This window comes from Mixophyes fleayi, chromosome 12 (genome assembly GCF_038048845.1).
Source record: "Mixophyes fleayi isolate aMixFle1 chromosome 12, aMixFle1.hap1, whole genome shotgun sequence".
NCBI lineage: Eukaryota > Metazoa > Chordata > Amphibia > Anura > Limnodynastidae > Mixophyes > Mixophyes fleayi.
Genome location: NC_134413.1, coordinates 82,290,122 through 82,303,545, shown reverse-complemented (window position 1 = coordinate 82,303,545; position 13,424 = coordinate 82,290,122). Strand labels below are relative to the sequence as shown.

Genomic DNA, 13,424 nt, shown 5'->3' with positions numbered 1-13,424 from the left:
GAATGGGACATTATACAGTAACATTAGGAGATGTGTCTGGATGATGACTGTGTCATTGTGTTGTCTCAGGTTCCTATAAAGTGTGAGGAGAAGTGGGAGAATTTAGAAGAGCCCAAGGGTCTGTGCGAGGACGTGAGGATGGAGAATCACCGGATCCTCACATCACTGGGTAAGAGGAGACTTTAATTTATTGTAAATGAGAGAGCAGTTTTGAAGGCCACCTAGATACACATCTCATAATCCTATATAAACAATGTACTCAGTCACTGTGTGTCTCCTACAGATGGATCCAGTAACAGAAATACACCAGAAAGAGATCTCTGTCCTCATTATTCACAGGATTGTACACAGGAAAATTGCATTATCAAAGAGCAGCATCAGGTAGATGACATTTTTGGGTCTCAACCAATCCCAAAGTGACTTTTCATTCTATGATCTGGATAAAGCTTTGTGGCTCTTATACACTTATATCCTTCTGATCATATCAATTTATTAAATCAAATATTATTTATTAAGGTATTATTATTATTTTGGCGCTATTTAGGATGATGTCCTGACTGATATTAAAGTAGAAATTACAGAGGTAGAAGAAGAGACGTATGTGAGGGGTGATCAGCAGTGTAAGGAGGAGGAAATCCCTACAGATATCAGCACAGGTGAGTAATAAACACTTATTACAGTAAAGAGTCACATATTCTGCTTATTCAGTCACTAAAACAGTCATATATTTCTGCATCCTCCTCTGTCAGTACAAACTAATGAAGAAAAGGTATCTGCCCAATGGCACAGTCAGGCCCCTATTAGACTCCTCCTCACATCATGTTGCTACCCATAATCCTCTCTGTACACAATGACACATGGTAATGTGTCATTAACCATTATCTTTTGTGTGTAATAATCCAGGAATATTTTATCTTTGGCTGTATATTAACTTTCTAATAATTAATGCAGAATATGAGATTATTCCCCTCCTAAGATCACATACACCTCATCACAATGTAAACTTCACACAAACTCCACCTTCACACACAGAACTATAACCACACACCTGTCCTTGCATATATGCTCCCCCGATAAATAAACCCTCCCCACTAGGTAATATCGGTGTTATTTCATAATACCCCTAAACTACTATGGATCAGATATTACATGGTACTTGTTGGATCCATAAAGTGAAGGGCTCCCTCCATAGTAAATTGTAATATTATACATAATAATAATAATTAATAATATATTATTATTATTATGTTTTGGGTATCCGTAATGTAACTAATATAAATTCCCTGGATAAACAGTCCAAGTAATTTGTGACCATTGTTGACAAATATCACATCAAACAAAATCAAATAAATAAAGTATAACTTATATTATCATACCCGTAAAAATTATATAAAAGCGAAATAATTTAAGATTAAAATAAGTGAGTACGCAGTGGGCAGATGTCCCTATTATCTGGGAAATCCTAAAAATTCAGATCTAGTGTGTCGTAAATGTCATAGTATTGAAATGGATCGGACTAAAGTAAGTCTTAATACTGGTGTTCCAAATAGAATCATTTATACGTAATTCATCATTAATTATTATCAATGCAGTGACTCACTGAGCTTGTACTGCAGAAATTGTAGTGTAAATGTTTCCACCATTAATAATGCTCTCGGTGCTGCTTGTTTGCAGCGGTGTATCAATATTCTTAACAATTATGTTGGTATATATAATACATGGTGACCTTTTAAACACCTATTGTTAAGATCCCAACCTTGATACAATGAACATCATGATCACACTCTTAGTTAAAAAAGATGTCAGCTATTCCCAGTTTCTTTATCGGTTATCTGGCTTAATCACATACAAGCATTATTAATGTCAGAACATTTATGCTACAGGTTTTGCAGTACAGTATCTGCCCACTGTGTACTCACTTATTTGCATTTTAGAATATTTCGCTATTATATAATTTTTATGGGTGTGATAACTCAATGTATATTTATTTGATTTTGTCCAATGGTCACATAGTACTTGGATTGTCTTTCAGTTGAGGGAATCTATATTATTAGTTATATTACTGATACACAAACAAAGGGAAGTGCCCCTGTGATATAGTATTCTTACTCCCCCTCCAATCTACGTGCCTGGATGCTCTTCATCCATTTTGATCTTACTCTATACCCTGCTGTGCCCTTATACTTTGTGCTGTTACCCATCTATGCCCAGCTCTATTCTCTTAGTCTGTCCTGATGGTGTTCTCCGCACTGTGCAATGGTGAGACCTAAGAGTAGTGTAAACTCATATCCAGGACTTGCTGCTAATTTAACCCAAGTCTACTCTACTTTTGAGGCTTTGGGGTTCGTGTCTTTGGGCAGAGTCTAGTTGGACAATGTAATTGGCTAATGAGGCTTCCTGTCCTAGGATGCTGGCTGGATAGTGTGTCAAGTCTGCATTTCGGCTGGAGTTATCCAATCTGAATACAATCTGCTTGTCACTGTGGCTGGGTCTATGCAGTGTGCTTGGTAATGCACATTTATAATTCTAATGAATTGTTCGTAGTTTCCAAATAGAAATTAAACAGCTGGACCTTTCAACTCACTCATAGTATGAAACTGTTGGACATTCTAATCTCTTAATCAATGTATTATATTTCCAACAGATGGATGCAAACATGGGAATATCTCAGACGGAAAATTATTTTTATCTACAGATTGTGAAATAGAGGATAATAAAACCATAGAAGATTCTCCAGGAAGAAACCCCATTACCCTAAATATACATCCAATACTTCACAGAGCAGATAAATCATCTAATCCCTCTAATCACAATGAATGTTCTCCTGATAACATAGATATTATTACACATAATAAAGGTCATACAGATGATAAAATATTTCTATCTTCTAAGGGTGAGAAATGCTTAATGGTTAAATCATCTCATCATAAACATCAGAGAACTCACAGAAGTGTGAAACCATTTCCATGTTCTGAGTGTGAGAAAGGTTTTACACGTAAAGCAAATCTTCTTGAACATCAGAGAACTCACACAGGTGAGAAACCGTTTACATGTTCTGAGTGTGGGAAATGTTTTGCACAGCAATCAACTCTTGCTAAACATCACAAAAATCACACAGGTGAGAAACCATTTCAATGTTCTGAGTGTGGGAAATGTTTTACACAGGAAGCAAATCTTGTTGCACATCAGAAAACTCACACAGGTGAGAAACCGTTTACATGTTCTGACTGTGGAAAAAGTTTTGCACAGGAAGCAAATCTTGTTGAACATCAGAAAACTCACACAGGTGAGAAACCGTTTCCATGTTCTGAGTGTGGGAAAAGTTTTACACTTAAAGCAAATCTTGTTCAACATCAGAGAACTCACACAGGTGTGAAACCATTTCCATGTTCTGAGTGTGGGAAATGTTTTACACGTAAAGCAAATCTTGTTCAACATCAGAGAACTCACACAGGTGTGAAACCATTTCCATGTTCTGAGTGTGGGAAATATTTTACACAGCATTCAACTCTTGTTAGACATCAGAATATTCACACGCTAAAGCAATTTGATATGAAACAAGGCTGCTGCAAAACTGCAAATAATGTAAGCACAGTTGGCTTTATTCATTTTAATTAAAAAAAATAGGCACAAATATATATATATATAGGCGTCGTACCTCACAAAAGACAGTGCACTTTCACAGTGCAAATATGGACATGACATGTAATTATGTGGTCAGTACATAAATCGGGTAATAAAGTCTATAATTACCAACCAAGCTGACTTCTTGTTTCTCTTATGATGATTTAAACTAAAGGAGAAGATTGAAAAGAAAATGAGAGAAGGGAGCATCTGGTAAGGGGATATCCTGTATAAAGTATGGAGGGGACAGTGAGTGTGTTGGAGGGATGTTGGTTGGCAATATATGATCTATTATTTTACTATTCCCTATAATGGGCTGCTAACAGATTCCTATATTGTGTAATTTCTAGGAATTCCATATTGTCATGTATGTTGGTTACCTATCCTCTGCCAATATCGCTTAATCTGTCATTACTAATCCAGCCCTTAACCTTAGTTGCTTATTGTTCCCATATAGAAATGACGACATAATGGACATTTTCATTCAATAAATGTTTCAAGAGTGATCTCTTTGAAGCTGTTGTCACAAGTTGATACCAGGATTCAGTTACCGCCGGTAACCTCAGAATTGTGGACAGCACGGTGGCTAAGTGGTTAGCACTTCCGCCTCACAGCACTGGGCTCATAAGTTCAATTCCCGACCATGGCCTTATCTGTGTGGAGTTTGTATGTTCTCCCTGTATTTGCGTGGGTTTCCTCCGGGTGCTTCGGTTTCCTCCCACACTCCAAAAACACACTGGTAGGTTAATTGGCTGCTATCAAAAATTGTCCCTAGTCTCTGTCTGTCTGTCTGTCTGTCTGTGTGTGTGTGTGTGTGTGTGTGTGTGTGTGTATATATTAGGGAATTTAGACTTTAAGCTCCAATGGGGCAGGTAATGTGAATGAGTTCTCTGTACAGCGCGGCGGAATCAGTGGCACTATATAAATAAATGATGAATTGTTGGGGAGGCAGTTTTATCAACACTGGACCTCTATTAAATAATAGGAGGCAAGTTACTGGATATCTGTGTGGTGAGGGAATAAAAGTTCACACTGACACTGATTAGGAAAAAAACAGATTGATTCTATCTTACAGTGGTTCATTGAAACAGTTACAACTTATGCCCTAAATAACCATACATCCCTCTAACACTGGGGTACTATATGTATATGTGTGAGAGTGTGTATGTATAAATATGTATGTGTGTGTGTGTGTATATATATATATATATATATATATATATATATATATCTATAATATAAATGCCTAGTGGCGTGTGTTAGTCTGTCTGTGTGTGTGTGGAAAAAATAAAACCAAGCTGCAGCGCCACCTGCTGGGCGGAGTTATACACTGACCTACTAAATTCTTAGTGTGTGCGAAAAAAAAAAATTCAGAAAGGGCTGAAATTTGGTATACTAAGATGTTTTTAATTTGTTAATTTAATTTGTTAAGTGTGTCACGGGCACTAGGAGTCTTTTCCCAGGATATCACCAGATGTGGTCTTACCAGAGTAGTGTATACACACAGTGGTCCTCTGATAGTAGGGTGACTAGCGGAACAGGAGAATCAGCAGATGGTGAGAGGATGCTAAAGGAAAGTCTATGACTAGCAGCAACTGGTTATGGATTAGACAATATGAACACGAGGATCTTGATGGACGTGAAGACGTAAGGAAAGTCAGTGGTCTGCGTACAGCAAGTTGTACCACTGCTATAGTGAGAGGAGTTGTCCAGGAATAGATAGGAGGTAGTGAAGTCAGTGGTCTGCGTACAGCAAGTTGTACCACTGCTTGTAGTGATGGGACTGGTTCCAGGTGCAAGTAGGTAACGGGGAAGTCAGTGGTCTGCGTACAGCAAGTTGTACCACTGCTATAGGTGAGGATAGGCACTAGTGTAGATGAGTGGAACATAGAAGGTAACACGGAGAGCACAAGGAACTTGATCCCAAATGGTATATACAATACAATAGCAAATGACAAACGCTGCTTGAGAGATACAAAGTCACTACTGAGATCCAGGTCAAATGAGACAAAGTCAATAGCATCTATATCTTCTTAAGATAGAGGACTCCGTAGATGAGAAGAACACAGTCCAAGCGGATATGCAATAAACTAGTAAAGTCAATAGAAGGTAAGCATACCGCAATTCAGTTGAGCAGGCTGTCACGAGAGAAACACAGGGATAGCTGAGCGGCTGAACGCCGATACGAGTAGAGACCACAGGAGAGTAGTAGCAATAATCCGTGTCTGTCTAGCACACAGGCAGAGAACTTGACACGAGTGGAGCAATGATGATTCATGCAGAAATCAGCAGGTACTGAAGACACGATGAAACACAGGAGAGTTGAAGTGGTCTGGAAACCGGCAATGCTGTAGTCAGGAATCAGCTAGGACTGAAGACACGATGAAACACAGGAGAGTTGAAGCGGTCTGGAAACCGGCAATGCAATAGTCAGGAATCAGCTGGGACTGAAGACACGATGAAACACAGGAGAGTTGAGGCGGTCTGGAAACCGGCAATGCAATAGTCAGGAATCAGCTGGGACTGAAGACACGATGAAACACAGGAGAGTTGAAGCGGTCTGGAAACCGGCAATGCAATAGTCAGGAATCAGCTGGAACTGAAGACACGAGGAGAAACACAGGAACACCTTCAGAGACTCACAGGGAATGAGACTCCAAGATCAGGCAACGAGGTAATGACCACAGGTGCTTTAAATAGGGAGTGTTGCCTGATCAGCCAATTAACTAAAAGCAACAGGTCTGAAGGGTTCACAGAGGCTGCGCATGCGCAGACCATCAGGATGGCGGACGGCCACGGTTCCTAATAACAGGAGAAGAGGCACTCACGGTCCGGTGAGTGACAAAGTGTTTATAAAGATTTAAAAAAATATATAGATATATTTCTTGAAGGAGAAGTGACAGTTGGGAGTGGTTGGTGGTTGCCGGGGGTGACAGTGGGGAGTGGTTGGTGGTTGCCGGGGTGACAGTTGGGAGTGGTTGCCGGGGGTGACAGTGGGGAGTGGTTGGTGGTTGCCGGGGGTGACAGAGCGAGAGGAGTGTGATACTCAGGACCGCTGAGAGAGATCCCTGTGTCTGGATAGACATCTGGATAGATGTGGCGATGAAAATGAAGGATGAAGTGATGGAGAAGAATGATGAGGTGGTGACATGTGGACAAAACCACGTTAAAAAAGGGTGCTTACGTCGGGAAGTAACGCTCTTCCCCTGAGGAGGCCTGGGCTATGGCCCAAATGCATGACAAGAACCTTTTTAACACCTTAAGTAGCTTGATTTGACTAGAATGCATGAGTATCATGCACGGGTTAACTTGTATGTGAATATATATATATATATATATATATGTATGTGAATATATATATATATGTATGTGAATATATATATATATATATATATATATATATATATATATATATATATATATATGTGTGAATATATATATATATATATATATATATATATATATATATATATATATATATATATATATATATATATATATATATATGGGATCCAGTTACCTGTGGTAACCTCAGGATGTCGGGGAGGCGCTTTTAGGATCACAGGACCCCATTAAGGACAAAGTGGCAAGTTACTGGATATCTGTAAAGTTAAGGAATAAAAGCCAATACCAACACTGATGAGGAATAAAACAGATTGATTACAACCTACACAAAGGAGCATTGAATCAACCACAACTAATGCACTAAATAACCATACATCACACTAACATTGGGGTACTGTGTGTGTGTACTTGCATTCATATGCTTGTGGAGACATTGACCTGTTTACACACCAACACTGTGGGGACCTGAGTCGTAGGGGGACAAAAATTGAGGTCCCCACAAAGCTAATCAATGCAGGGAACCTTGCTGATATGCTCGGCATAAAAAACTGGCATGTCCCCGCGAGTCACATTACAAAGTGTACGTGTGACTAATGTGGAGGGGAGAAAGTGTGTGTGCATCCCACCGCTAGAGGCCAGTACACCGTCCAAATGTAAGGCAGGAAGAGGAAATTAATGCATCTTCCAGGCGCTTTATATACCAAGTGCAATCCAACTGCTGCTGAAGGTAAAGCGGGACAGTGAAGCATGACAGAGCCCACCGGTAGCGCCGACTATAGCCCTCAGAGCACTGGAGAGGAGTATGCCTCTGACACTTCGGAGGAGAGCGGTTCAGACACCAGCGGTGATGCCCCATTGCCCACTAGCGCAGCAGAGTGCAGGTATTCAGAGATGAGTTCTATGTACGACCATTCTCGACCTGCTAGCTATATTTTAAACACATAGGGTCGGAGAGACGACAGGGTGTCTGACCAAACGCTATCCAGAAACAGTGATGGCTCCAGAGCGTAATACAAAAAGAAGTACTGCCTGTACTGTGAGAAGCCCTCTTAAAAATTGCCTGGCCCATAGAGCATGTTCACCGAAATGAGACTGAAGTAGCCTGGACCCCGAAATTCCCCAAGCACTCGTAAGAAAGGTGCATGCAAATGGCACATCTTCGCAATAGGGGTAACTTTGCACACAATACTGAAGCAATGAGGGCAGGCCATAGCGTTCTGGTCCCGGGCAAACTTTCAGACAAAGAGATGGATGCTGAAGGCTTCATGCACTGTGTAGCCTGCCAGGGTTTGTTTGCAAGGAAATACCTGTGGCGACACATGAAGATGTAAGCTAAACCGAAGGGGCAACAAGCTCACACCTGGCAAGAACAGAGTCCAGTCAGTGTGCGCCTTTGCTCAACCCTTTTCCACCTGACATCAGTGATGGCTTTTGGAAGCTCTAGAGTGACATGACCCAGGATGAATTCGTACTCACAGTAAAAAATGACTGATGCATCATGGAGATGGGACAGCATCTGTTCAACCGGGTCGGATCAGATGTTGGCAGGCACGAGTACATCCGTCAGAAACTTAGAGAAATGGGCAGGCTACTACTACAGGCCCGAAGAGCTACCCCTTTGGAGAGTTTGGAAGACTTTACCGCCCCATCGAACTTTATGCACGTAGTAGACGCTGTGAAGCTGGTAGTTGGCTATGACGAGGAGACAGGTATATTTAAGACGCCCTCCCTGACACTCGAGGTCGGGCACGGCCTGCAAAAGATAGCGAGCATTGTGGAGTGCCGAGCCATGATGGAGGACTGCACTGCTGCCGTTGAAAACACAAAATTTCAGGAAGCTATATGAGGCGAGATGGAACGAATTGATCTTATCGGCTGCCTTGAAAACTCTTAAGGAGTCCAACTGGAAAATGCCAAAGCACTTACCTTTCACAAAAGATGAAAAACATGAACCTCAATGAGAAGCAGCAAGCCTACCGAAGTGGGCTATCCACCGAGCCTACGGTTAACCACTGGGCACTACTTGCAAAAGTCACCCTGGCACAAGTGATCTTGTTCAATCGAAGGGAAGGGGAAGTTTCAAAAATGTTGCTGACTACCTTCTCTTCAAAAGATACCTCGGATCTCCACGAATGTGTCCCTAGCGCTTTCCGAGGTTGAGAGGAAGCTCTGCCGGCACTTCACTTGCATTGAAATCCGAGGAAAACGAGGGAGAAAAGTCTTCATCCTGCTGACACCAGCCATGCAAGCTGCAATGGAACTTCTCACAGAAAAGCGTGACAAGTGTTGAGTGGATAGCCAAAATGTCTACATGCTCACCAGACCAGCTGCCTTATCACACTTCAGAGGCTCCGGTTGCATACGACTGTTTCCCCGATAGTGTGGGGCCAAGCATCCCCACACGCTGTCTTCCAAGAAGCTTCGAAAGCACATTGCACTCTCTCGAAGGTCCTCAACCTAAATGACACAGAACAGGATCAGTTGTCAGACTTCCTTGGGCATGACAACAGAGTGCACCGGTAGTGTTACTGCCTCCCAGAATGTACACTCCAACTCGCCAGAATCAGCAAACTGAGTGGCAGACTGGCCGAATTCAAAGGCAAGAATTTGGACGAGATGTACATTGATCCGCACGGTAAGTGGAAAATCTGGTGTCTGATGTATGCTTTAGACATTTACCTCGGTCATTTACATATCTGTTTCTTTTCAGAACTGGTCCAGCTACAGAGCGACATGTCGGATGATGAGCAATCCCCCATCACAGAGGGACAAGTGGCCAAGCGTTTAGTCGACCCTTCCACGTCAGAATAGAGGTGATGTATGGACCTGGCAACACGGGACCAGTGCTCAGCCATGGCTTCCACAGGTAGGTGTAGCACATAGTTTTGCTAGGCAGAAGAACTTTGCCTTCTCTGTATTTTGCGGAGCCATAATGGATCACACTACTTCCTTTCAGTTTGCAAAGAAGTGTGGAGGAAAGCCTGGGACAGAGAGGAGGTCCAGGCTGTGGAGAAACAACTGATGAGGTTTATACAGACATGCTAAATTTCCAGAAAGCGTGCCTCATGGTTGAACCATCCATACTGAAAGTTCGGTGTAAGCGGGCATACGGATGTCCTCCGACAACCAGGATACACAAAACTTTCCCTACCATTGTTATTATTTATTCATTTATGTATACTGGAATGTGGATGTCCTCAGACAGTCAAAATACATGAGCTCTTTCCCCATTTTGCAGTCAGTGTCAGTACTTTATGCAAAGTCATAGTGCAAATCTCATGTGGTAACTCTGGTGACAAACCGCTCCTACATATACCCCTAGGATTGTTCTGTCAACAGTGCATTAGGAAAGGGGTGTCCCTATACGCCATGTCCCAGACATGGGTCCTAACGATGCAATAAAAACAAGTGTGTGTGTGTGTGTATGTATCTATCGTCTACTAGATCTCCAGATAAGACCCTCCTGATGGTCAAAAAGCTGAATAAACAGAGCTGTCTAACCCTGTCTATCGACCCTTCCACCCTTACTGGTACAGTTTTAGTTGCCCTGTCCCCTGTTTACAAGTTGGGAGCCTGAGTCCACGCAGTTTCCTTTGTAATGTAGAGTATCAAGACTGTCTTGTCCAACTTCACAGTTATCTGAGTTATTGGGAGTTAATAATTAAGCCATCTTGTAGTTTCTCCTATGGACGTAACAGGACACCATCGTCCCTGTGTAAACCCGTTGGCCGACAGTAGTCAATCTCTTGTTCCTCGTTTGTTTTTTGTTTGATTTTAGGGTTATGTGCATACACAATATGCTGCCTTCTATACCGGATTAGGAACATGCTTCACCCATCCACATATGCTACAGTAATGCTGGACATGACCATTGGATAAGTTGCACCTTACTGTATACAAGTCAAGGGAACTCCTTAAAAGAGGCACTAGAGGCTTATGAAATTGTTATCCCAAAAGAGGGTAAAAAGTAATTAACTATGATTACTACTATCATTCCATTTCACTGCTAAACACGGATGTCAAAATCTACATGAAAATCCCAACTGAGCGCTTGAAAGCAGTGTTACCCCAGTTCACAGCTCAGTACTAAATCCACACCCAAAATTAGTGAGAGATCGGGAGTAGAATGATTCATCAATGGATCAAATAGCTAAGAGGAAGACTGTTTAATAGATACATCTCTCCCTGATGTTAGAATACAGTATAATAATCACAGGATTAACTGTTGGACATTGTATTGTGTGTTGCTGTCAAAGTAATTAATGACATCCTGGTAAAAGATAACACAGTGGTGGAAATAGTACTTTATATATTTAACTCTATAATCGGTCTGACCTGACACATTTAACTCAATGTATAATTAAATATGAACATACAAAAAGAAAAAAGACAGCACTATACGGGGTGTTCAAATAAGGATCAAAATAGAAGAAATCTTTAAGTTCAGACTCACTGTAAAGAAGTCAATTATCCTCCACATAAATTTTCATTGACGATATAAATACTTAATTTGGTAATTCAGTATCTTCCAACCGATAACCTGTATGATGTGGATGTTTAAATCCTCATTATGTACATCAGCATGTCGTGGAAAAAAAAAACAAAAAAAAAACAAATCATGGTGCAGTATTAATGAACCCAATACATATGTGACAGATATATCCAATATATATTTGAGGATGAAATTACCATAGTGTTATGGAATTTATTCTCCACAAGAAATGGAAAAAAAACAGAGGTATGTAAAATCCAGAACACACAGCTTTACTACCAGTAGTGCAATCTATTATGAAGACTATTAAACATCAAAAACACATAAAAATCTATTACATACATCTCTGTTAATAAAAAACTAATCCTGTATGGAGAAACTTAAATGAGAACAATAAAAACATAAACCACAGAGTGTATACACAACGGTCTCAATAGATGGAAACTGCAACCTCATGATAGTCCTTAATATAAAAGATTCAATTCCTCTGCTGAACATATAGGGCAGGACTAATATATGCGACAGGGTTTGAAATGAAAATGTATACAAGTAGCCATCGTCTATAATTCATACAAGGGAAAATAAGAAAGATTTGAAAAAAGCACAACTATATCTGATAAATTAGCCTACATCTAATAAAACGCTGTGTTTATTATCAAGCAGCCGATCCTACACACATAATATCCATATTACAACATGTATTGCACTGAAATATATCTAAAACATGCATTACAAAAACCATTTGATTTCAAAATCATTATTTAACCCCCTCGGGGACATAGTGTCAATTAAAAAAATATATTTAATTTCTAATATGGATATTATATGTATAGGGTCGGCTGCTTGATAATATACACAGCGTTTTATTAGATGTAGGCTAATTTATCAGATACAGTTGTGCTTTTTTCAAATCTTTCTTATTGTATGAATTATAGACGATGGCTACTTGTATACATTTTCATTTCAAACCCTGTCGTGTATATTAGTCCTGCCCCATATGTTCAGAGTAATTGAATCTTTTATATTAAGGAGTTTGCAGCTTCCATCTATTGAGACCGCTGTGTATACACTCTGTGGTTTATATGTTTTTATTGTTCTCATTCAGGTTTCTCCATACAGGATTAGTTTTTATCAACAGAGATGTAAATAATAGATTTTTATATGTTTTTGATGTTTAATAGTCTTTGTAATAGATTGCACCTGATCTCCGCTGATTGATGTCTGGGATTGGCTGAGGGGTATTTAAACATTCACGTTTGAGAACTTCACTCCACACCTTGATAAAGATTTTTTAATTGAAACGCGTTGGTAGTGGAGAGCAGACTTCGGGACTAGTAGTCACTTACCGCACACACATACTGGAACACAGAAGCCTGCGTCCTGAAGCGTCCTGAAACGTCCATCGAGTGGGGATCAGAGTGTTTCAATGATCTGCTGTTTCTCTATCTTGTTGCAGTAAGGATCCATCTATACCCGAGTTCGGGCTGTTGAAGATTTCATGTTTTTATTTGATACCCAGTAACCGTACTGGTAATAAAGCTGTGTGTTCTGGAGTTTACATACCTCCGTTTTTTCTTCCATTTCTTGTTGAGAATAAATTCCATAACACTACGGTAATTTCATCCTCCAATATATATTGTATATATCTGTCACATAGTTATTGGGTTCATTAATACTGCACCATGATTTGTTTTCTCTTTTTTCCACGACATGCTGATGTACATAATGAGGATTTAAACATACAGGTTATCGGTTGGAAGATACTGAATTACCAAACTGAATAAATATGTACGTACTCTTTGCAGAAAGAGGTACTTTGCAACAAAAAAATTAAAGATCAATGCAGTGGAGGGAGTTCCCATTATTCTTGATACAAACGATCAGTATAGTTTGGATATTTTAGAAACATTATGGGAGGAAAATAGGATAGAAGGCACAGTGGATATGCCTATTTTTGATATCA

At 40.2% G+C, this 13,424-nt stretch overlaps 2 protein-coding genes across 2 annotated transcripts in view; one reads left to right on the top strand and one right to left on the bottom strand.

Moving 5' to 3' along the window:
* LOC142108562 (uncharacterized) overlaps window positions 1–13,424 on the bottom strand; it is a 365,380-nt gene that overhangs the window by 28,474 nt on the left and 323,482 nt on the right.
* LOC142108565 (uncharacterized) overlaps window positions 74–13,424 on the top strand; it is a 150,141-nt gene continuing 136,790 nt past the window's right edge. Inside the window, exons 1-2 of the mRNA XM_075192330.1 lie at window positions 74–169; window positions 284–381. Coding sequence (XP_075048431.1) covers window positions 139–169; window positions 284–381 — 129 coding nt within the window. The 5' untranslated portion in view covers window positions 74–138. The remainder of the gene's footprint in view (window positions 170–283; window positions 382–13,424) is intronic.